This window comes from Phallusia mammillata, chromosome 3 (genome assembly GCF_965637545.1).
Source record: "Phallusia mammillata chromosome 3, kaPhaMamm4.hap1.1, whole genome shotgun sequence".
Lineage (NCBI taxonomy): Eukaryota > Metazoa > Chordata > Ascidiacea > Phlebobranchia > Ascidiidae > Phallusia > Phallusia mammillata.
In genome coordinates this window covers 15,496,843-15,519,356 of record NC_137254.1, presented here as the reverse complement: position 1 = coordinate 15,519,356, position 22,514 = coordinate 15,496,843, and the positions used below count along the sequence as shown (strand labels likewise).

Below are 22,514 nucleotides of genomic sequence, written 5' to 3'. Positions count from 1 at the left end.
TCCGACGCAGTCGATATCAGCAAAAACTACAATCGATCTTTTGGAGAACGACTTTTCTTACTTCGGTTATCCTCACACGTGACAGATAATGCTCCCACGTTTAAGTCCGAACAATTTCAGAATTGCAACGAGCGAGGAATAGTTCACGTTACAGGAGCACCATACCATCCAGCCACCAATGGGGCTGCTGAGCGCTTGGTACAAACTTTTAAGCAGGCTCTTCGGAAGTCGTCAATTCCGCCTAAACAAGCGCTGCTCGAGTTTTTAATGCAGTACCGCCGAACACCGGCCGGAAGTGGTTATTCACAAAGCGAACTTTTAAACCACCGACAGATGCGAACAAAAGTTGAAGCATTGCTATGATCTCTAGCCCATATTTTTTCTCTTTCGCTATTTTCATTTCATCACATGCTCTATGACGAGTTCTAACCATTAGTTGTTTTCGCAGCCTCCCAGGAAGTTACGTCCGATCTTTGCTTCCCGGAGCAGCCAAACAACTTGAAATGATCGGCGACGATTTGGCACCACATGACAATTGCTTTGCAGTGAAGGACAGTAAAGCTGACAGGTATAAAATGAATTTTCAGCCAGGAATTAGACAATGTGCTGCAAACCTTAGTGTAAGATCTCTGAGTGGTGTTCATTTCATATTGTAATTGCAAATTATAAATATAACGTGGCTTGCAAAATGCAGTTTTGATTATTTTGTTGTGGGTTGCATTCAGTCGATCCAGCAGAGAGTTTTCGAAAAATTAAAGGATCCCTGAGCACGTGCTACAGATGTATATTATACGGCTCACGAACGGTGATTCCTGAAAGTATTCGTCCTTTTAAACTACTACACGAGGGACAATTCTGTATGCAGCGTATGATGCAGTTGGCTCGTACAGCAGTCTACTGGCCAAACATGGACAGGGACATCGTTAATCTCTGCCGAAAGTGTAATACGTGCGCGGGATATCAGAACGCTCCATCAAAATTTGCCCTGCATCCATGGATGAGTCCACAAAAGCCGTGGAGTCGGTTACATGTTGACCATGCAATTAACTTCATGGGTTACAACTGGTTGCTGCTAATTGACGCATATTCGAAATACCCGTGTATTCATCCGACGCAGTCGATATCAGCAAAAACTACAATCGATCTTTTGGAGAACGACTTTTCTTACTTCGGTTATCCTCACACGTGACAGATAATGCTCCCACGTTTAAGTCCGAACAATTTCAGAATTGCAACGAGCGAGGAATAGTTCACGTTACAGGAGCACCATACCATCCAGCCACCAATGGGGCTGCTGAGCGCTTGGTACAAACTTTTAAGCAGGCTCTTCGGAAGTCGTCAATTCCGCCTAAACAAGCGCTGCTCGAGTTTTTAATGCAGTACCGCCGAACACCGGCCGGAAGTGGTTATTCACAAAGCGAACTTTTAAACCACCGACAGATGCGAACAAAAGTTGAAGCATTGCTATGATCTCTAGCCCATATTTTTTCTCTTTCGCTATTTTCATTTCATCACATGCTCTATGACGAGTTCTAACCATTAGTTGTTTTCGCAGCCTCCCAGGAAGTTACGTCCGATCTTTGCTTCCCGGAGCAGCCAAACAACTTGAAATGATCGGCGACGATTTGGCACCACATGACAATTGCTTTGCAGTGAAGGACAGTAAAGCTGACAGGTATAAAATGAATTTTCAGCCAGGAATTAGACAATGTGCTGCAAACCTTAGTGTAAGATCTCTGAGTGGTGTTCATTTCATATTGTAATTGCAAATTATAAATATAACGTGGCTTGCAAAATGCAGTTTTGATTATTTTGTTGTGGGTTGCATTCAGTCCACTGGCAAGCTTTCTGTTGCAATTTGCCATTCGTTGTGTTTTTAATTGCAGGAACGCGACTCAGAAATCGTTGTAACGTGCAAGATCTTGCTTTGTATTGACTCCTTTCTTGTACGACAAAGCGCATCTTGCATGACAAGCCTTGATGTCAATCTTTGACATAACGAGCAAAATTCTATTTTTCAGTCACATTAATGTGGATTTGGGCAAAACTTGGTCATCATTTACCATGGAGATGGCTCTTTACCAATCGGAAAGTTTTACTACAATTGAAACTGACCAAACGATTGGATCCCCTGTTTACATTGGTGTTAGCATCGATGTGGAAGCTAACACTAACTTGGTTTTGCAGTTATAATGTCACAAATACACGCTTTAATGCCCACTTTGTTTCATTACCTTAATATTTAGGGAATAGACTTTCACAGTTGTGCCGCGCCTGATCCTCTTAATGTTGACGGGAATGTCATCTACAATGTGACCGACTTTCGCACGAGTTTGACTTTTCGTTCTTAGGATTCAGTTGGTTTGGTGTTAAAGAAGTGAAACAGAAGATATTGGTTACCACATGACAATCTGCGATAAAACCGAAAATAACGACTGCAAAATAGTATAGAGTTTTTAGTCAATACAAATAGACTTTAAACTTTGCCATTAAGCATGTTATGAGTTTAACATTACAGGTGTAATATAATTTAGTTTAATCAACTCGACCAGTTGTAAAGGCAATTGCGGTGATCACGAATAGAAAAGCATGTCTATATGCTTCGGCGATGTCTTATTATCACCACCAGGGCAATAAATACCTAATTGCAGTGACTTGTAACTTGTTTATAGTTGTATGGACACTCGAGCTCACGACATAGGTACACCCAGACTTGCTAATGCCTAAACATGGCCACCTAGACCAATTCATAGCATAGAACAGGTGCGGGCAACATACGGCCCTCAGGCCGGATCCGGCCCACGGTGGGATTAGGAGCAGCCCGCAGACAGTTTCAGGTCTTACATAATAATGTGGCCCGCGGCCACAGTCTGCTGCAATTCCCCACTACTTGCGTACTGTATCAAATTATAGTTGTAAATGTAACGGGCAGTAACGCTCCCCAATAGCAAAAACCTTTCCCGCCGTTGTTACCATTGTACCATGCGTCCATTGTTACGACATAACTGCCAACCAAGTGTGTGGCCTGCTTTCACGGTTTCCTTTGTTTCCACACGTGTAGCCTAGTTAGTGTTTAAGCAGTATCTAAGTTAAATTTGCTGTGGTGGATAATTTTATGTTATATCAGTTAGATTTGGACTGCACATTGTCTTTGTGATGTTCTTGAATGTGTTTGGTTTAGGTGGTCAAAAATCCGTTTTAAATCACTGGATAAATAAGCGATTAATGTATATCGATTCAGGAATCCAGCCCGCCAAGTACTTAACTTTCCCATATCAGGCCCGCCGACTGGAGAGGAGCAGTTCGTTAAACTTTTATAAAAGTAAAAATGTGTAAGTATTACCTAGCCAGCCTACTTTACTTACGTCGAGATCGTTTGGTACATTTTTTACCTAATTTTTAAAGACCAGAAATGAAGGCTTCAAGTCTATTTTTTGGAACGATTTAAGAGCCAAATATAAACCGCTATTTTCTATTTTGCCTTATATTGCTTACACACTTATTTATTAGAGGTCAAGCAGTTCGTTAAGAAACTTATGTAAGGCTCTCTTATCTCGAGTAACGGAAGAAATGAAAAGGATGAAGAGTTGGAGGAAAATTAGAGGATAAAGTAAAAGACATAAGAAGACAAACCGATCATTATAGTCTACATTTACACAGATTGCATTTAATTTTTCGTGTGGTTGTTTTAATACAAAAATAATCAACTTAAATTGGCTTGTTTACAAAATTAGTCATTTTGTGACTGCGGGAGTGTTGTAAGGTCACGTCCACCTTTACTGCTATAAAAATGTAACTTGTAAATATGCTTTGGCACAAATGTAAGTGCAGTGTAATAACAGCATACAGGAATCAGTATGTGTAACAGGGCGGTGACCGACATATATGTAGCGGCAACATTCCAATACCGGCCATTTTGCATAGCTTTTTCCTCAACCAATGCACAACCGTGTACAGCAAAGCTAGAAAACTGACTTCCCGTACGTCATAGAAAATACATCGCGCTAAATGGCGCGCTCGGGAAATCCTCTGACTCATGCCTATATAAACCGCGATTTTTGGGAAAATTTGCCATTTGTATGTTAACGCTTAGACAGATAGGATAAACAGGAAGCAGAAAAATAACAAAGCCCTTAATTTAACTTAAAGCGATGGGACTTGGAAATTTTAACGACTGCCTGAAAAATGAAAAATGAAGTGTTTAAGTTTAAATAGATGCGCGAGGGCTTTTTAACTGAAACCCGCGAGCCAATTTTAACTAAAACCTGCGAGCGGGCCAGCGGCTCTTAATTACCGGTCAAAACAAAATGTCGGCCCTGACCTCGAGTCTTTCTTTTATACTTTGGTGTTAATTGCTAATTACCGTTTTCTCTTTAATTACATTCTATTTAAAAAAGACTTCTTGAAATATTTCTGTCGCTGATAACCAAATAAGCCAACAATGTAGTAAAACGATTATACAAGTGGTGTTTTTTTACAAGTGGAGTTTATCTCCAAGGAATCTTGAGGTAGCAGTTTGAACTACAAACTTAGTGAGGCTCATAGCGCAAACCTATTGCGTTGTTAATTGTGAGAGTAGCATTACCAGTATTTGAAGACCGCGCCTGAACCTCCGCAAATTGGTGCTGTAAAAGTTCGAGGTCTGCGGTTTTCAAGGATCTACTGTTGCTGTATAATTATTCTTGTGGAATACCGCAACGTTTGGATATACAATTTGGGATTTACCATCTAACTGCAACTTGGGAATTACTTTCGAATATAATTTTCCGTTCATGGTAATCTTGGATTATTTCCGCTACCAAGCCTTATCCTGCAAGCAAGATGTCGACGTTTATCAGCTCAATTACTCTGGGACGCCTTTCTCAGGCAAACACTCCAGAATAAAGTCGCGGTGTTTCAAGTCGCACAAGAGCGGCATTACGAACCAAAATGATGTCACAAACAGACATACCAACTATGTACAAGAGAGTGGCCAGGAGGCAACAAGCAACACTGCTTCCGAACAACCTACCTGCACCCAGCAACATGTATCTGTCACAACAGAATCAAAAGATAGTTCATTTCAATCGTCACTGCGTCAAACCATACTCAAATGTCCGGCGCTTTGGTGTAACACAATGGATTTACCCGTTTACTTTCGATTTCTGGACAAATGGTTGGAATCAAACAAAGTGTACGACGAAGAAGCGTGATTCACACTTTATGAATATAGTTTAACGAGCGAGCAAACAGCCAATCGCAGGGCCTCGCTCTTAAAGGCAGTCAATTTAACAACACCTTACGAAACGATGAAATCAAGCATGTTTGAACTTACACAAGGAACAGGACTTGCCTGTTTGACAGTTAACGAAATGGATTTTCAGTCTGAAGACGAGTCGCCATCTCTGCTACCAAATCGCTTAAAAGCTGCATGCAAGCTTAATCCTGACGATGACAAAACAACGAGAGAAATTGTCACAACGAAATTTATCTTGCTAAAGCCAGTAGTACAAACAGTAATAACTGCACGTGACTTCAATACTCTTTCTGAGCTAGGAGCATTTGCAGACAGATTTCATCGCCCTTACTCTGTTAAGACACAGCCTACCAATAAAACTGATGACAAATTAGACGAACTCAACGCCGTCATTGACAAGTTAATCGTCGCGATTACAACGCAAAAACATTGACAAAAGTACAAAACAACATGTACATATTGCAAAAAAAGAAATTATTCTGCGCTGAACATATTGTTCTGTGTCTGACCATTGCCTGCTGTAAACAAGTACTGAATTACCCGTTAAAAAATATAACGGACAGTCTGCTTCCCAGCACGCAAGTGCAGTGTCCCCTCTGAGAATCACTTACTGCACCGTCCAATTGTTTTAATATTCAACGCAAATCTGCGTCACGCTTCGCCCTCACACCCAAGTACGGTGTCGCCTCTGAGAATCACTTACTATGCCAGCCGAATTATATTACACTCAACGCAAACATGCGCCAACGTCGACGTCAATCCTTTTCGGCTTTATTTACTACAACGCTACAATCGATGCAAACTTTACCTGGCACAGTATTGTCAAGAGGAGAAATGTCATGACCGGCTCTCTATTGCAACCTAGCATCCATTCCAACACCGCGAGCTGCATATGGCTACGGCAATTTCGCATTCAAGCGGAATTTGCAGTTTATAGAGAGTCTCGAATGTAGCGGCTGGTTCGCTGGCGTGAATTGTTTGAATTGAAGGGTCCTGATCAAACCACTTCGGTTTTGAATGATTTCAAGTTTTTCGGGACAAAGAATCTCTACCGCGTCGTGTTTTTACATTGAGGACTAATTCTGAAAGTGTGTTTCGCTCTATATCACACGAAGATTAACGAGCACCTCCGCCTAACGACTTCTGTGACAATCTCAAAGTTTTATTGCCCTCCTTACCGCGCACAGCAAGTGCAGAACGACAACGAATCCCACGAGACTAATCGTCATGCGACTATTCCTCATGCGAAAAGCATTATTATCAACTTCGCGTCTAACCAACGCTCGATTCTACTTCTCTAATCGTGGACGCCCACATCGACGATCGCAACGGATGAAGACATTTTATGTTCAACCACAGTTTGATGTCTAGACCTTTACCGCGTTCATGAACTTATTTCACGCTTCTTGCGCAGAATTCGACACCACCGGTGGGTCGAGCGCCATCATTGCTCTCAGCCGAGAGTCGTTCGTGTAGCAACGCAACTTTCGCCCTACTTACACGTATCCATGTAACCAACTGTATATAGTGTATATATGTCACCGACATTTCTGTTCCATGATCATTTCTCGCACCCTATACTACATGTTTGTTCGTGTGTCGAATCACACGGTCGCCATGTATATACCGTCGATCTTATGCTGATCGCCGCCTAAAATCTGGGTGGGGGACTATTTGTGGCAGCAACATGATAATACCCGACATTTTGTATAGCTTTTTCCACAACAAAAGCACAGCCGTGTACAGCAGGCTAGAAAACTAACTTCCCGCACGTCATAGAAAATACATCCCGCTCTAAAATGGCGCGACTCCTGCCTGTATAAACCGCGATTTTGGGGAAAATCGCCATTTGTATGTTAACGCTTGTTAGACCAGTGCTCTTCAACCTTTTTCCCTGTTGTATACCTTTCACAATTTTTGAGCAACTTTATATACCCTACACATAGCAATTTATAAATGTGCACAGAAAGTAACAGTCTACCAATAGGTACTTGCCTGGTCGCGCGAATTATTGTTATACAAGGCCAGCAGTACACAACCTGTGGCCGTGAACATGTAAACTGAAATATTTGGATTTGCAAAACTAGTTTGAGGGGCTGGAAAAAATATTAACAGCCCTGAAGCCGCATGTTTTAGACTTTTTGTAAGCCTATTATGGGTAAACAATGTGAAAACAGGCATCATTAGCGTCATATTTTAAATGGTGACGTTATAAACAGTAAAGTCTGATCCCTAGACTGTTCTACGTAACAAGCTAGAAATTAAATTGGCTATCAGGCACTGCGGAAAGGCTGTGCACCCCTGTGCTACGTCCAGGAAATTTAGCATACAAAAGTGTGCAAACGTAAGAAGTTGATTTAATGGCTGGCTTGTTGCTGCATTCTTTCAGCGATTTGGACATGTGGTGTGGCGTTGACGTGTTCTCAATTTTGTGTATTCGCAATCCTTTACTCCAGGAATAATAAAAGTAAAATTTCAGAAAGTACATTGTTTAGCCTTAACGGATACTCCAGGTATGTGCTTATTTGCGTCATATTTCACATTATTGACGCATCAATCCCAACCTGACGCAATAATATTTACAACAAGCAGGTCAGTCTCACATAGGTCACCATACTATGTCTTCCTGCATTTCATAAAAATAGCGACGTTTAGTAACACTGACCTCGGCTGTATTCCCTTCGTATACCTTTCTTCAGTCGTATACCCTAATTTTAATGTGGTATACACTTGGGTGTACAGTATACCCGGTTGAAGAAGAGCACTGCCCTAGCGTACTGTGATTTATATATGAGTGTGCCGTGATCGCTGGTCTGCATAGACGCTTCAGGGCTGATCCCAGTTATATTAAAAGACTTAGTCTTACCTAAACCAACGCAGGTCTCCTTTCTCTTTTGTTCCTGTCTAAGTCTACTTTCTGTTTATCCTATCTGTCTAATAATTAAGAGAAAGGAGACCTGCGTTGGTTTAGGTAAGACTAAGTCTTTTAATTTAACTTGAAGCCTCTGGACTTAGAAATTTTAACAGTAACTAGAAAAATGACAAAGCCTTTAACTTGAAGCGATGGGACTAAGAAGTGTTTAAGTATATAGAGGCGCGCGGATTTAGCCAATTTTGACTGAAACCTGCGAGCGGACCAGCGGCCCTTAATTACCGGTCAAAACAAAATGGCGGCCCTGACCTCGAGTCTTTCTTTTATACTTTGGTGTTAAGATGAATGTAAATATATAACTGGGATCAGCCCTGAAGCGTCTATGGAGACCAGCGATCACGGCACACTCATATATAAATCACAGTACGCTAGGGCCATTGAAGGCGCTATACCGAATCAGCCGGTCACCAAGCAGAATGGGCCTGGCGTACTGTGACTTTGGTGTTAATTGCTAATTACCGTTTTCTCTTTAATTACATTCTATTTGAATAAGACGTCTTGAAATATTTCTGTCGCTGATAACCAAATAAACCAACAATGTAGTCAACGGATTATACAAGTGGCGTTTTCTGGAGTTTATCTCCAAGGAATCTTGAGGCAGCAGTTTAAACTATAAACTTAGTGAGGCTCATAGCGCAAACCTATTGCGTTGTTAAATTGCGAGAGTAGCATTACCAGTACGTGAAGACCGCGCATACACGTTGATGGTGTGCAGGTCTCCTTGAATATATATTGAATACGCTAATTTACTTTGTGAAAATAATACTTTAGCAAAGTTTTAGGAAAAACAAACTCAATCAAATAATCACTCAACCGTGATAATTGTTTTAAAATTTTGCAAAACAAAACGTTAATAAATCTATTTGTAACTATTTGTATTTGTTAGTCAACTAGACTGTAGTTGAACATAAATAGTGTTTATGTTACAAATTCATCCGGGAAATATGTTCAATTATGATATATACTTGGTCCTAGGACGTGCTGTTGATTATGAAGTTGTAACCATTCACAAATAAAAAAAATGAAGGTTTCACATGAATTTCAACATAATCAACCACTTTGTTGGTGCCAACTGAATATAAACGATATGCGTGGCAAACCCGGCTGTGTTAAGTATGTGTAAAAACTTTACACTAGAAAGAGACAAATGTTTCGGCTTTTACTTATCTGAGTTTGTGTTGTGGTTCAGGACTGCTATTCTGTGGCTGCTTGTGAAATTTAGAAACATCTATTAGCAAAAAGCTTCTGAAATGCAGTATTTTGCAAAGCCTCCTTGCTTGATTTTGTTATATTAAACTCTGCTATTGAGAATAATAGCGTATGTAATGTAAAACAAAGGGCATCTCAGTTCGTAAATGTCATATTTGCATTGATTTCCGAAATTGTGAATAACCAATGTTTTTATCAGAGATGATTTTCAATAAATCTGTTTCCCTCCTCTGCAAAAGCAAGCATAGAAACCCAATATTAAATCCGATGAGTGATTTGTAGATCAGCCTCTCAGGGTAAATAATTTCCGCCATTTCTTTACTCTGGTGAGTTGAGCCATTTATGTACCAAGTTTTCGTGTAAGAAACTAATAGATCTGCTAATTAAATTCATCAGACGGACCTTGAACAGAAACTATTTGATCCAATTTTTTTTCATAAAATACAGATTAGAAACAGATGTTAAGAGTAAAAACAATGCTGTAGACGTTTTGGTTCCCGTTTACTTTCTATCAGATGTTTGCAATTGCAATAAACACCAACATGTTTTCTTTCCAGGCCAACACAGCTGTTTCCAAAACAGCAATTGACTGGAAATTTAAATCCATAATCTATAAGATCTCCAGAAGAGGTTATACAAAAGTAAGTTTGGTGATTTTAGGAGTTTAATTGGAAAATGGTTCCGTAGCTTTATGTGATACATATTATAATGCGTCGGGTGGTATATTAACAGCCTGTGGCCACCAACACAGGGTCGTATAACAATACGCGTTGTGTGCGAGGAAATCGTTGCACGCTTTGCAGCAATTAGATACCAGTCACCCGAGCTTACAGCTTGCTCCGTTTTAAGTGTTTGTGAAGAATTTTATTGTCTTCGTTCCTATGTGAGTTTGTTTTGTAGTTCAGGCCTGATATTCTTTGTTTTATAGCAATATGCAGAAACATTGACAAATGATGTTTGTTGTTCGAAATATAGAACTGGTAAACAAAGAATACCCATAAAAACAGTTTATGTTATACGCAACAAACAGTTTCTTAGTTTGCAAATATATTCATAGGTGCATTTTTTCAGAATGAAATAACCAATGAGCAATTTGTTAATTCCCATAAGGATAATAACTTCTCTTACATTCCTTTGTTTAGTCTGGTAAGTTGGTCTTCTAATGCCTTTGTAATAGAGCTATCGACTAAAATCAACACAGCATCCCTGAACAATTAACATTTGGTTTACATTTTTTAGTAAAATACCAACCAGAAAATTAGAATTCTTTGCACTATACCTCCCAGCGGATAAATTCTCATGAATAAATCTGAGCCAATGATGATAGAAATGAAAACATAGGTGCAGATCACAACGTTTTTGTTTCTGTTTACTTTCTATCAGATGTGGGCAGTTGCAATTAACACAAAGGTATTTTCGTTTCAAGCCAACACAGCTGTTTACAGAGCATTTACTGAGTTGGATTCGACCCACAACCCTAAAGATTTCCATACGAAGTCACAAAAAATGTAAGTTTGGCGATGTTGGGTGTTTAATTGAAAAGTCATTCAGTAGCTTTATGTGTTGCATATTATAATACATTGGGTGGTATATTAACAGCAAGCAGCTACCAACACAGGGTCGTATAACAAAACGCGATGTGTGCGAGGAAATCGTTTCGCGCTCGGCAGCAATTAGATGCCAGTCACCCGAGCTTGCAGCTTGCCGTAGTGTTATGCAACCGTTACATGCTGTGTTCCTAATGCGAAATAATACCTATAGTTATGTCCTATCAACCAATGATGTTGTAAACTTGTATATCCAAACGAACCTCTGCCATCCCTTTTTATATTTTCATTGAAGTTTGACAATAGGGACTTTCGTACTTACAATGTGCATGGACTATAAATTAGCTATAGCCATGCTGTAAATAGTCTATAACATGTTTCTGCTCCGTTTTACGGCTTGTTAAAGATTGAGCCAACGACCTTACGATTACAGGAGGGTCGCACTAACCACTGGGCCATCCCAGAGTCGGAATTGGGATGAGAACCACCAACCTTTTAATTAAACAACAAAATGGGCTAGATCCACTAAAACTTAGAAGATAATGGTTTTTACCCTATTTCTACTCCAGAAGGAATCAATACAAACAGAAGTTACGTTTTTCTGTCTTCTTTCTTTATTTTGTGGGCAGTTGAAACAAAAATATTTTCTCTCCGAGCTAATACAACTTTACAAAGCAAGCATTGGTTGGGATTGAAGTCCATAATCATTAAGATCTCCATAAAAAGGCATAAAAAGTGAGTTTGGCGATTCTAGGTGTTTAATTGGAAAGTTATTCAGTACCCTTATATGATGCATATTATAATGCATCGGGTGGAATATTAACAGCATGCAGCTACCAACACAGGGTCGTATAACAATACGCGATGTGCGCGAGGAAATCGTTTCGCGTTTGGCAGCAATTAGATGCCAGTCACCGGAGCTTGCCGGTGTATTACGCAACCGTTACATTCTGTGCTCCTACATGTTGCGTACATTCGTTACATTCTGGTTTCTACGTGGGTTTCTACACGAATCGGGCTGTATGAACGTGGGTCATCTTCGGTGTCAAGTTGGGATTAAAACCGTTAAATGGAAAACTACACCTAGGTTGCACAACTATCATACACTTGTTCACAAAGAAGGGATATTTTAACACATGAGCATACGTTTAAACGTGTTGATCAGGATTGTGACTCGACGATTGTTTTACGATCACAATATGGTTTCCTGTTTTTGCATTCGTTGTTGAACGATGCATTGGATCATAGCCACGTAGCAGTTTGCACCTCCACAGTAAAGTGAGCGGTTTAATATAGTGGAGATGCTGATATCGACTGTTAACTACGGTTGTCAGGATTCGTTTTTTCACAGTTTTTTTTTTTTTTTTTCACAGTCAAATCATAAGTTAGTTCGTGTCTTAAAGAATTGATCAAATCGGCGACTGAACTGGTTTTTATTTTTACACGCATTGCACGAAATACAACTATGGCATTATTCTACTTGAAGTTTCTGGCCACATTTGTTTTCTTCTTTATACAACCCGGTGAGAAAGTTCATTAAGTCTTTCATATAAGTCAGGATATAAAGTAAACGTAAAAGATATCGTGGAACACACTCATTGTAATCAGTATTATCTCATAATTGCGCTTGTTTAAATGTAAGCTTTTGGTAGTTTTTGTGACCATAATTATTTTGTTGACAGGATCTTGCCAATATTGCCCCAACCACCTGTTTCAATGTCAAGACCTGACCTGTATTCCACGATCACAGCTATGTGATGAAAGCTCCGAGTGTTCTGATGATGAAATGAATTGTGACGGTAAACTGTTGGTTTTGTTTAAAGTAAATTCAGTTTGTTGCAAGATGATATCGGTTATTTTTGCGATTAATTCTTTCGGGTATTTGCACATTTCACTTTTCCACGTGTTTACCACATTGTCTCATTGTTTTAAATTTGTTTCTTCTGATAAAAGAAAAGCTTATGTGCAATGGGAATGTTTTTCTTCCGTTTTTCCTCCGTTCTTGGGCGTTGACAAGTGTAGTGCATGATTATATCCAACAGATTTTCCAGGCAATACGAAGTAGCATCAATTCAACTCTGTTTCCATCTTGCAGGAAACTGTGCAGCTGACCAATTCGAATGCCAATCTGGAGCCTGTATTCCTCTGTATATGAAATGTAACAGGAGGAACGATTGTGCTGACGGGGATGACGAAGCCGGATGTCCAAGTAATTTAAAGATTTTGATTTTGTTGCAACTCATTAAAACCAGTTCAAACATGTTGCAGTGCTTAACCGGTATGCGTCGTCCTGTGATGTACTCTTTAATGCTGTATTTAAACAGTGGGGATGGGCCGAAACAGCAAGTGTTATGTTTGGCCGAACACGTTAATGCTCCGTCCATTGTTCAACGTCGCAAGCACTACCAATTCCACCCTAGTTTTGTAGCTTTCCAAGGTCCCTAGCGTTACCAGCAGTGTATTAAGCTGTACAGGCCCCAGAACTACGCGTTTTCCACTGACTAACGCATTCAGGAAAACCGTCCTTTTTGTTCTTGGATACCCTTTCGAACACTAGTTTCGCAAGTTATGCAAATTTAATGCTTAAGTCAGTTTGTGCAGATGCTCGTTTGAGCATCAAAGTCAGCAATGTTCGATACCGAGTTCTCGGTTCTGGTTCGGCTCGGCCCATCGCTCAAATTTCAGTTCGATTGACAAACGGTTTCCGCTAAAAGCCAACAATATGAATTTGATTGTTAGTTTCAAGACACGTTTCAAAACGCGATAAGACTGATTGACAGGTTGAGAATGTGGCATGTTTGGCAAGTAACGCTGACTCATGCAAGAACACCAGGGAATTTTAGTTATAACAATTAAGAGGTTGTTGCGTATCAGTTACGTTAGTAGTTCAAATGTATACCGCAGTTACTTTTCAAGCAGTTCAGAGAGCATGACTTTATTGTTCCGATTGATATTTGCAATTACAGCAAACCGCGGTTTTGGGATGTTCGCCTAATCCGGACAAATTGCGTGATCCAAACGGGTCCGAATTAACCGAGGTTTTTAAAATCGTCAAACAGACCATCAATTTTTCTACTCCATTTGTCAATGTTTGCATCACTTTGAAATTGCTTTAAAATGTTTGAAGGCTTCTCGACTCGTTCCACTAACGTCCCACCCCCAGTCGTCTTTATCCTCAATGCGTCAAACTTATATTCTTCCTTTTAGTCAAATAACTCTTTAGAATACAGTGTAGCTGAAGCGCGTTTAGCCAACATCCACCAATTGTGCCCTCCACTTTCATGCGCTCCACAACGTCTTAACCTTGCGCAGCTATTTCCGGCTTGTTGGTGGGTTTTAGTGCAATTGTGTCGCTATGATTTCTTTCACCAAAGGAAATAAACCCATCTCAACGTTTGAGTATTTTCGATGGTTCTGTGTTTAAACTTATCTTAAATGAGTTTTACTCGTCTTTAAAGAATTAACAGTTGAAAATAAGTGATCAAGTGAATGCACTTTAGTTGTGAATAATTTATTGTCATCCCTCAACTATTTTTTTTTTCTTTTTAGATTCAGACGGATGCAGATATCACGAATTTCAGTGTTTTCCATCAAAGCAGTGCCGTCCGATTTGGGACATGTGCAAACCAAACACATGTCCACCTGGTGACCAGCCGCCTTTATGCAATGGTACGATCATTTTGTCTTTGACAAAGTGCTGTCCGCTCAGTGCTACAGTATCAACTAAACTAGTCAGGATAATTTGCTCATGTCGGCTCTACTCGACTTAATAGTCTCAGAAATTACCCTTACGAAGCATTAAACCGTAATGTCATTCAGGTATTTGCGGTCCCGATCAGTTTAAGTGCGATAACGGGGCCTGTATCCCGCAACAATACCGCTGCGACAAAATCTGGGATTGTGAGGGCGATGAAATAGGATGCGCTCCAGATGATTATCACACAAGTAAGCTTCTATTTACCCCGTATTGGATTTTCCTTGTGTTGTTGTTTTGCTTGACTGGTAAAATAAACAAACAGTGATATCAAATTATGCGCGACTTATTTGTCATCCAGCGGTCAACGTCACCATCCTGCGCTTGCTGGTTAAGTATACTCATAAATATTCACTTAAATTTTTGTTGCCTAATACTGTTGCTTAATACTTCTGACAATGTGGAATATTTCAAATGTAACAAACAATTTGGTTGACCCCTTGAAGTTCGTAGATTCGCTTTTAGTGAATTGAATTAACAATCTTGTGATACATTTTTTTCCTCACAGATGCCGACAACTGCACTGCGCATCAGTTCTACTGCTTTTCTTGCAACAACATTCATTATGGTTGCGCCGAACCCGACTGTCACCCCGATTTCGAGGACTCGTGCTTTGGTAATAAACCGAATATTATAATGGAGCCCTGAATCATTTTAATTTTTGGCTTTTAATTATTTTTTTATGCCCTGATTAAACCGTTGTTCCTATGTCCTGTTGTTGGGTTCATGCCAATCTCGCTAGCCCCATGATTATCCCACTAGCCCAATACTTATACCTCGGGTTCATGCTTATCTCGCTAGCCTAATGGTTATCCTGCTAGCCAATGGTTATCCCGCTAGCCCCTTATTTAACCCGATAGCCCCATGGTCATTTCGCTAGGTCCATGCTAATTTCAGTAGCCCCGTGGTTATCATGCTAGCCCAGGGGTGGGGAACCTTTTTGTTTGTGAACGCCACGACACTCGTTCAGGCCGCACAGACTATTTCTCAAGCCAAGTAAAGTGGCATTTAAACTTTTTGTCTTACAGAATGGTTGGTGTGTTATTGGACTTGCGGTCCAAGCTAAATAAAATTCGTCACTACATTTCCACCCTCACTACAACGTTCGGGATTTTATTAACATAGAAACTCGCTTGATTATCAATATAAATCTAAGAGCAGCTTGTGACATCACAGACGAGTTTAGGTCATTCAATTATGCGCAAACAATTGTTTTTTTGTAACACAGGTAAGATTGTAGAACCTTGGTCTCTTGGCAGTTCTACGGATATGTGTGCCAGCACGCAAACATTTAACTCTAGTTTAAAATCAGTTTGAATCATTTTTTGCCATTTAACCATCACAGGAGAATGTGGACCTGACGAGTATCACTGCCGATCTGGTTACTGTCTTCCACAACAATATGTATGCGACGGATGGCACGACTGTTTTGACTTTGACGACGACGAAGCCAATTGTCCCGCCACAGTTCCAGGTTTGTTTCAGTTAAATTGTATAGGATTGAACTGTAGACTTTACCGATCCGCGACACGATTAGAAAGCTGAAATTGATTTAGGAACATTAGAAATACATTTCAGTTGCCAACTACTGAATCATTGCACCATCTTAAAACTGTACGTTGATTGCAAGGCGATTGCGCTGACCATTGCGTCATCTTAGGCCGAGCGGAGATTAGAACCACCAACCTTGCGATTTCAAGGCAGTTGCACTAACCACTTGGTCATCTTAGAGGCCGAGCTGCAGCTCTAAAAAAAAATGAGCGAAATTTGAGCGAAAAATTCTGCGAGTGAAACAAAAGCTCACTTTAAACGAGTGAACAACTTCACTCACTGATTTGAGTGAATAAAAGACTAAATTTGCATTGTTTTTGGTCTTTATTTCACTCATTGGTTTGAGCTATTGAAAGAAGCAGGTGCTGTGTGGTTGGTTCTTATTTTGCTCACCTTTCAAGCAAATACACATTAAAAACATCACAATATGTTCACTGGTTTATTTTTCTGGGCACAAATGAACACACCAACACAGTTGTTACATCACAGCACTAAGAGAATGGAAACTGGTCTGGATCATATATTCGTCCAACGGCGACCAACAATGGCTGACTGAGTTTGACTTTTGACTTGTTCAGGGCATATTCAGCAATGTTGTTGCCGGCCTGTAAAAACATCAGAGCTAGTGAGGATGTTTTATACTGTACAACTATATTTTAATCACAGCAAATGATAATCCAGAAAATATCAGGGATTGGGAACTTACTGAAAAATAAACTTTGAACAAGCTTTGGTTTTGCTAAAAAAACAATTATACTTACTTGCATCACGGGCTAATCTTTACCACTTACAGTCTTTACAAGTAGATCCACATTTGAAAGGACAATTAGAACTGTCAATGTTCATTAACTTTATTGTTTTGTTTTATGAATATTGTACATTTATGCAGGAAATGTTTGAATAAAAAGAAGACCACAAAATAAATCCTAAAAACATACACAATATATAAGTACAAGAAAATAAAACGACTTACTTCTCATTTTCTCCTCAATACTATATCCAAGCCCAACTTGGCCTCGTTTGGTAATTCACGCCATCCAAACCCTATCCCGCAGTTTTGCGCAATAGATGTGACTGTGACGTAATTCAATTTCATTCCCCTCGCTTGCGCCAGCCAATCACGTTGTCGACTTCGGAACGCGCGATTTTGAAAAGAGAGAAAGGTTCTCTCGTTTCGCCGCGAAAAAAGGTTTGAGCGAAAATTTCACTTCTTTCCAGACGAAAGACTGGAATTTCGCTCGCCGCCTCCCGCCGGGGAGAAGAAATGAGCGAAGTTTTTTTAGAGTGTGGGATTAGAGCCACCAGTCGTACGATTGCAATCGTGGTTGCACTAATCACCTTTGTGGTTGCACTACCCACCTTTTTTAAACATTTGTTTTTGTTTTTCAGTGATCACAACCAACTGCACAACTACCGGAGTTTCGGCGAGGTTAGTTTTGCCAGGATTATATTGAACGACTACTGTATATTCGATTAAAAATAAAATCAATTTTGTACTCTCCATCATGTACAAACAATTCTGCAGCATTCCGCCCCAAGTATTTTCTCTTCAACTTTCGTTGGTTTCCGCAGCCTCCCAGGAAGTTACGTCCGATCTTTGCTCCCCGGAGCCGGCGAACAGTTTGAAATGATCGGTGACGATTCGACGCCATTGGACAATTGCTTTGCAGTGAAGGACAACCAGGCTGACAAGTATAACATAAATGTCCTGGCTGGAATTGGACAATGTTCTGCAAACATAAACGTAAGGTTTAAACATACAAGTAACATACTTCTTTCAAGTGTTAATATGATTTATTTGAATGACAGATCGGTCATATATCATTAGTGATAGTGAGTGATTTTATAGTCATATTCAGTCCGCCGTCGAGCTTTCTGTCTTAAATCATTTTGTTGTTCAATTCAAGGAGAGCGACACAGAAATTGTGGTAACATACAAAGTCTCGTTTGGTGTCGCCGCTGGCTCGTCTTCACAAATAATAACTCGCAACGGGAAGTCGGCAGTCGTGGTGTTTCAATGCGCTTACAACCGTTCAGGTATAGCGACAATGGATCAACCTCTGTTGGCAATGATCAGGTTTGAAAATCTCTTTTTTTAATGTATTTATCTGACTTAAAATTGGCAGACGGCATTAGCGTCGATTTTTTAACTATTGGCAAAATTTTAGGGGAGACCTTTACATGTTTTGACGTCAGCCGTTAAAACCCAAAATCTTAGGAACACAAAGCAGTTGCTTTAACTGGTCCGTTGTCCTGGCGACCGCGCGATCTAAGTTATGACCCATATTGGGTTGCACGTAACGAAATAAAGCTCGCAGATATAACAAATTTCCACACAGTCAGATAGTGAAGTTGCCACGGGATTTAAGTGTACGTTGTTCAAGATGATCATTTACATTGCGTGTGACGATTTTTAAATGACTCAACATTAAACAGAAAACGTCTTATTCGAGGGTTGCTTGCGTTTTGGCTGCAAAAATGCCTATATATTAGTTTAACTATAGTGCAGGTGTACACAACCTGCGGGCGTGAACATGTTTATTAAAATATATGTACTGGCGGCCGTGACCTGAATAAAAACTATTTTGATTTTCCCCATTTTATGGAACTGAAAAAGTATTAGCAGCCTAGGGGCCATATGCGGCAGACGTTTTTATGCCTATAGTGTGCAAACAATGGGAAAAACCAAATACCCTAAGCCTCATAATATAGATTATGACGTCATAAACAGCTAAGACTGATCGTTAGACCGTTCACCTCAATCCGCGCTTCAAGTTAGAAATTAATCTAAGCTTTTTTGGCGCCTTTAGATGGAATAATATATAATATTTCTTTACATCAGTAATTTTAAAACACAAGCAAGCGACAATTGGCCGGCCGTTGGTGAAATAAAGATCGGTGATGCGGCCGTCATGCGATACGGTTTTGCACCTCTGGACTAGTCATTCCTGCAGTTAACATAAAGCAAATATAAGATACTTCAGACTGACGGACTAGCATAAACTACCGTGATTTGTAAATGACTGTTTAGTTATCGTATGGGAGCATAATATGTTTGTATATTATTTATCAATAACAAAAATACCCAGAAAGCGACTTCTTTGCTTTCCAAAACACTAGTGTTGTTTCTGTTTCGGAATAAAAACTATCGTACTGACAAATATTAAACAGTCAAATCCTCTTCTGCAGTCACGTTGAGGTGGATTTGGGCAAAACATCGTCATCATTCACCATGGAAATGGCTCGTTACACATCGGACAGTTTTACTGAAATTGAAACTAAACAAATGATAACAATTGGATCCCCTGTTTACATTGGTGTTAACATCGATGTGGATGCTGACACCAACTTGGTTTTACAAGTATAATGTCACATAAACACGCTTTAAATACCAACCCAGTTCATTACTTTAAATGTTTAGGGAATAGACTGTATTCTGGCCGGCGCTGAGAATGAAAGTGAAACTATTTATCCTGTTGTCATCGGAGGGTGAGCGCTTGTAATTCGAGGTGACGAAATTTCCACCTCAACTTACATGTTTTTCACAGTTGTGCCGCGCCTGATCCTCTTGATGTGAACGGGAATGTTGTCTACGATGTGACCGACTCTCGCAAGTTTGATTTCTCTTTCTTGGGATTCAGCTGGTTTGGTATCCAAGACTCGGACCAGGAGATATGGCTTAGGTGCAGAATGAATATCTGCGAAAAAACGGACGACAACGGCTGCAAAACGGTATGTTTTTTCGGACCCCTTTTTTAATCTCACTGAAATCATCAGTTTTGTCAACCTGAGTATTTCCAGGCCTCATATTCTGAAAAAAAAAATTGCACAGACATATTGGTAACTGACCAAGAATCATATTCTTCTTTCACCTAATCAATGCGTATGTCGTTTCCTGTCACCTGTAAATCGTTTGTTTAGTTTTGTATCTCACATTTAAACCTGATTTTATCAGGATTGTTCCTCGGAACCGATACCTGATATTCCAGTCAAAAGATCAATCCCAGATGAAACTGATGAGGCAAAGAAAATCTCTTTAGGACCCTTTATCCTTGCACCTGATCTGAACAGTGATGAGCAACCTGTTTGCAACAAGTTGAAATTTGAGCAAAAAAATCAGAGCCGGTATGTGAGTGTAAAACATTACGATGTTTCGACAAGTGCTATTGTCATCTTCAGGTTACCAGAAACTGATTACAATAGTATGTGTCGAAACGTTGTATTGTTTTACACTGACACACTTGCTTTATAGGCGCCGACAGAATTATTTGTGGCTCCTCCTGCCCCTATGTCCCGGCGCGCATGGCTGGCTCTGGTTTTTGTTGCCGAGGTTATTCAAAACCGTGAATAGTGTACATAAGGTTTAAACTTGTCCTTTTACTTAATGTATAAATTAGTTGGGTCTAACTTATCACAATTATTTTGTAGTGGGAATTGGGATGCTCTCACATGTGTGGCATCGACACGACAGGTGTAGCTTACTGCTATTGTCTTTAAGGATATTTCCTGATGAAAGATTGGAAGACTTGCCATGGTAAGATACAATTATAAGTCTGCTCATAAATTGTTTCAAAAGTTAGGTTTTGTTGAAAACACAATTACATTGCAAAATTTTAGTTCAATCTGTGAGTCATTGCAAACTTCCACCTAACGTTTTTACTCTTACACCTATTTGTTAGAGGTCAACCGAGGCATTAAGTCACTGATAGTGGTCTCTCTCATCGCGAGTCTCTGCCTGATGATGCTGATCATTCTTATTTTGACTGTTGTCATGGTGATGAAGAAGAAAGATATGAAGAAGATTGTGATTTAGAAGTATTATGAAAAGGAACGAAGAGTGTGGGCAATGATAAACCAAAAGACTTGAAAAACAAACTGATCATTATAGCTTGTATTTTCACAGAATGCATTTAATTTTCATGTGGTTGTTTTAATACAAAAATGACCCACTAAATTGGCTTGTTTATATAAATTTTTTGTGAGAGTGATTTATGACTACAGTCCCTTAAAAACATCTTTGCCTTAGTCTTGTAGTTTGTCAAATCTGTTGCTTCAGGCTAACTTCAAAATCTGCCAGAAACAATTACTGTGATGTGAGGATTAAGCTATGCACTGGTCCGTGTCACATCTGAAAAAAATATCATATTAAAAACAGACATAGCGGTGGTTTTATTGGAAATTTTGCAACCAGTTTAAATAAACCAATTGCAAAAAATTATATTTTTCAAAATTTTAACTCACAAAGTTGTGGACAAATGGAGGCATAGTTATTTCTTTTATTAGCAGGAACTGGCCTTTTGTTTTCAAACCATCATTTTCTGTAGAGATAATTGCGTCTCGATGGCGTTGAGGTGTTCTGCTTGCAATGTTATGTTATAATTGGTTTGAAGCTTTTTTAGCAACAGCGCCATGTCCGAATCGTGTTAGAAACATTTGAGAGATATAACGACGTGACACAGGTTAGAAATGGGCACTAGCGAAACAAAGTAAGTAACACGATTCAGTAAGCTTGAATGCACACAATAGTTGTGTCATGATGTCCAATACGTAACAAAACATCAGATGTAGAAAATTTAGGCTACGTAAAACTTTCAAAAAATTACAGTTAAGTTTTTATGCTAATTCGGCATAACTGTAAGCATTAAACATTCAGTTGACAAAAAATACACACATAATTGCAAAGTAACAACCACGTACTCGAAACAAATGGACTAAAGTTCTAAACTTACCGTCTAATTAATTCGTTTATATCACCGTACTTCACTTCCTCCAGTGTGTAAATTCGAGCAAAAAAATACGGTTGGCATCTAGGGTAACTAAAAAAGCAAGTTCTGCAAACCAACACAGTTCACAACCAAAACACTTAAATTCGGAATAAATTACTGAAGCACCGCGACAATTTTAATGCTTTTGCACTTGTTTGTATTTTTTTTAGCTTTTATTTTTCATGTTCTGTCTTCATGTGTTCTTGAAACTGTTCTATTCTTGGAAAGCTTAGTGGACATTCGGAGCACTGATAACGTTGCACCGTTGTATAAACTTTCATGTGACGCAACATGTTTCCGCGCTGTCGAAATTTCGTCTCGCAATACTTACAAGCGAATGGCAACTCGCCGGTACGGAGCAGCATATGGTTTGGCAAAGTTTGACTATATCCGAAACTCTCTTTTCAAACTTTGCATTGGTAGGGTTTTTTCTAACAATGAACTTTTTCCTCGTGGGTCGTCGCTTGTGATTTGTAGCAAACGTCTGTGTGCAGACGCCGCAATTGAACTGTTTATTTCT

General features: G+C 39.6%; 1 protein-coding gene and 1 long non-coding RNA gene across 5 annotated transcripts; one reads left to right on the top strand and one right to left on the bottom strand.

Annotated features, from left to right (window-relative positions):
* Nucleotides 1-16,649: 16,649 nt before the first annotated feature.
* On the bottom strand, nucleotides 16,650-19,829 carry LOC145220423 (uncharacterized). Of its 2 annotated transcripts, XR_013858158.1 has the most exons (4): nucleotides 19,765-19,829; nucleotides 19,315-19,507; nucleotides 17,203-17,959; nucleotides 16,650-16,834 (listed from the first exon to the last, which is right to left on the bottom strand). It is a non-coding gene; the product is annotated as an uncharacterized LOC145220423 (long non-coding RNA). The 2 variants fall into 2 exon arrangements; XR_013858159.1 differs by lacking the exon at nucleotides 19,315-19,507 and having other exon boundaries at nucleotides 19,765-19,807.
* Nucleotides 17,857-21,399, top strand: LOC145220355 (uncharacterized). Of its 3 annotated transcripts, none has more exons than XR_013858120.1 (7): nucleotides 17,857-17,973; nucleotides 18,137-18,306; nucleotides 19,419-19,590; nucleotides 19,651-19,718; nucleotides 19,778-19,961; nucleotides 20,185-20,590; nucleotides 20,658-20,714. XR_013858120.1 is itself a non-coding variant. In XM_080087595.1 (7 exons), the coding sequence occupies exons 1-6, from the start codon at nucleotides 17,857-17,859 to the stop codon at nucleotides 20,724-20,726; spliced, it is 780 nt and encodes a 259-aa protein (XP_079943721.1). In that variant the 3' UTR covers nucleotides 20,727-20,763; nucleotides 20,909-21,399. The 3 variants fall into 3 exon arrangements, 2 of the variants coding, with proteins under 2 accessions (XP_079943721.1, XP_079943720.1); XM_080087595.1 differs by lacking the exon at nucleotides 20,185-20,590 and adding an exon at nucleotides 20,909-21,399 and having other exon boundaries at nucleotides 20,658-20,763; XM_080087594.1 differs by having other exon boundaries at nucleotides 20,185-20,725.
* Nucleotides 21,400-22,514: the final 1,115 nt, after the last annotated feature.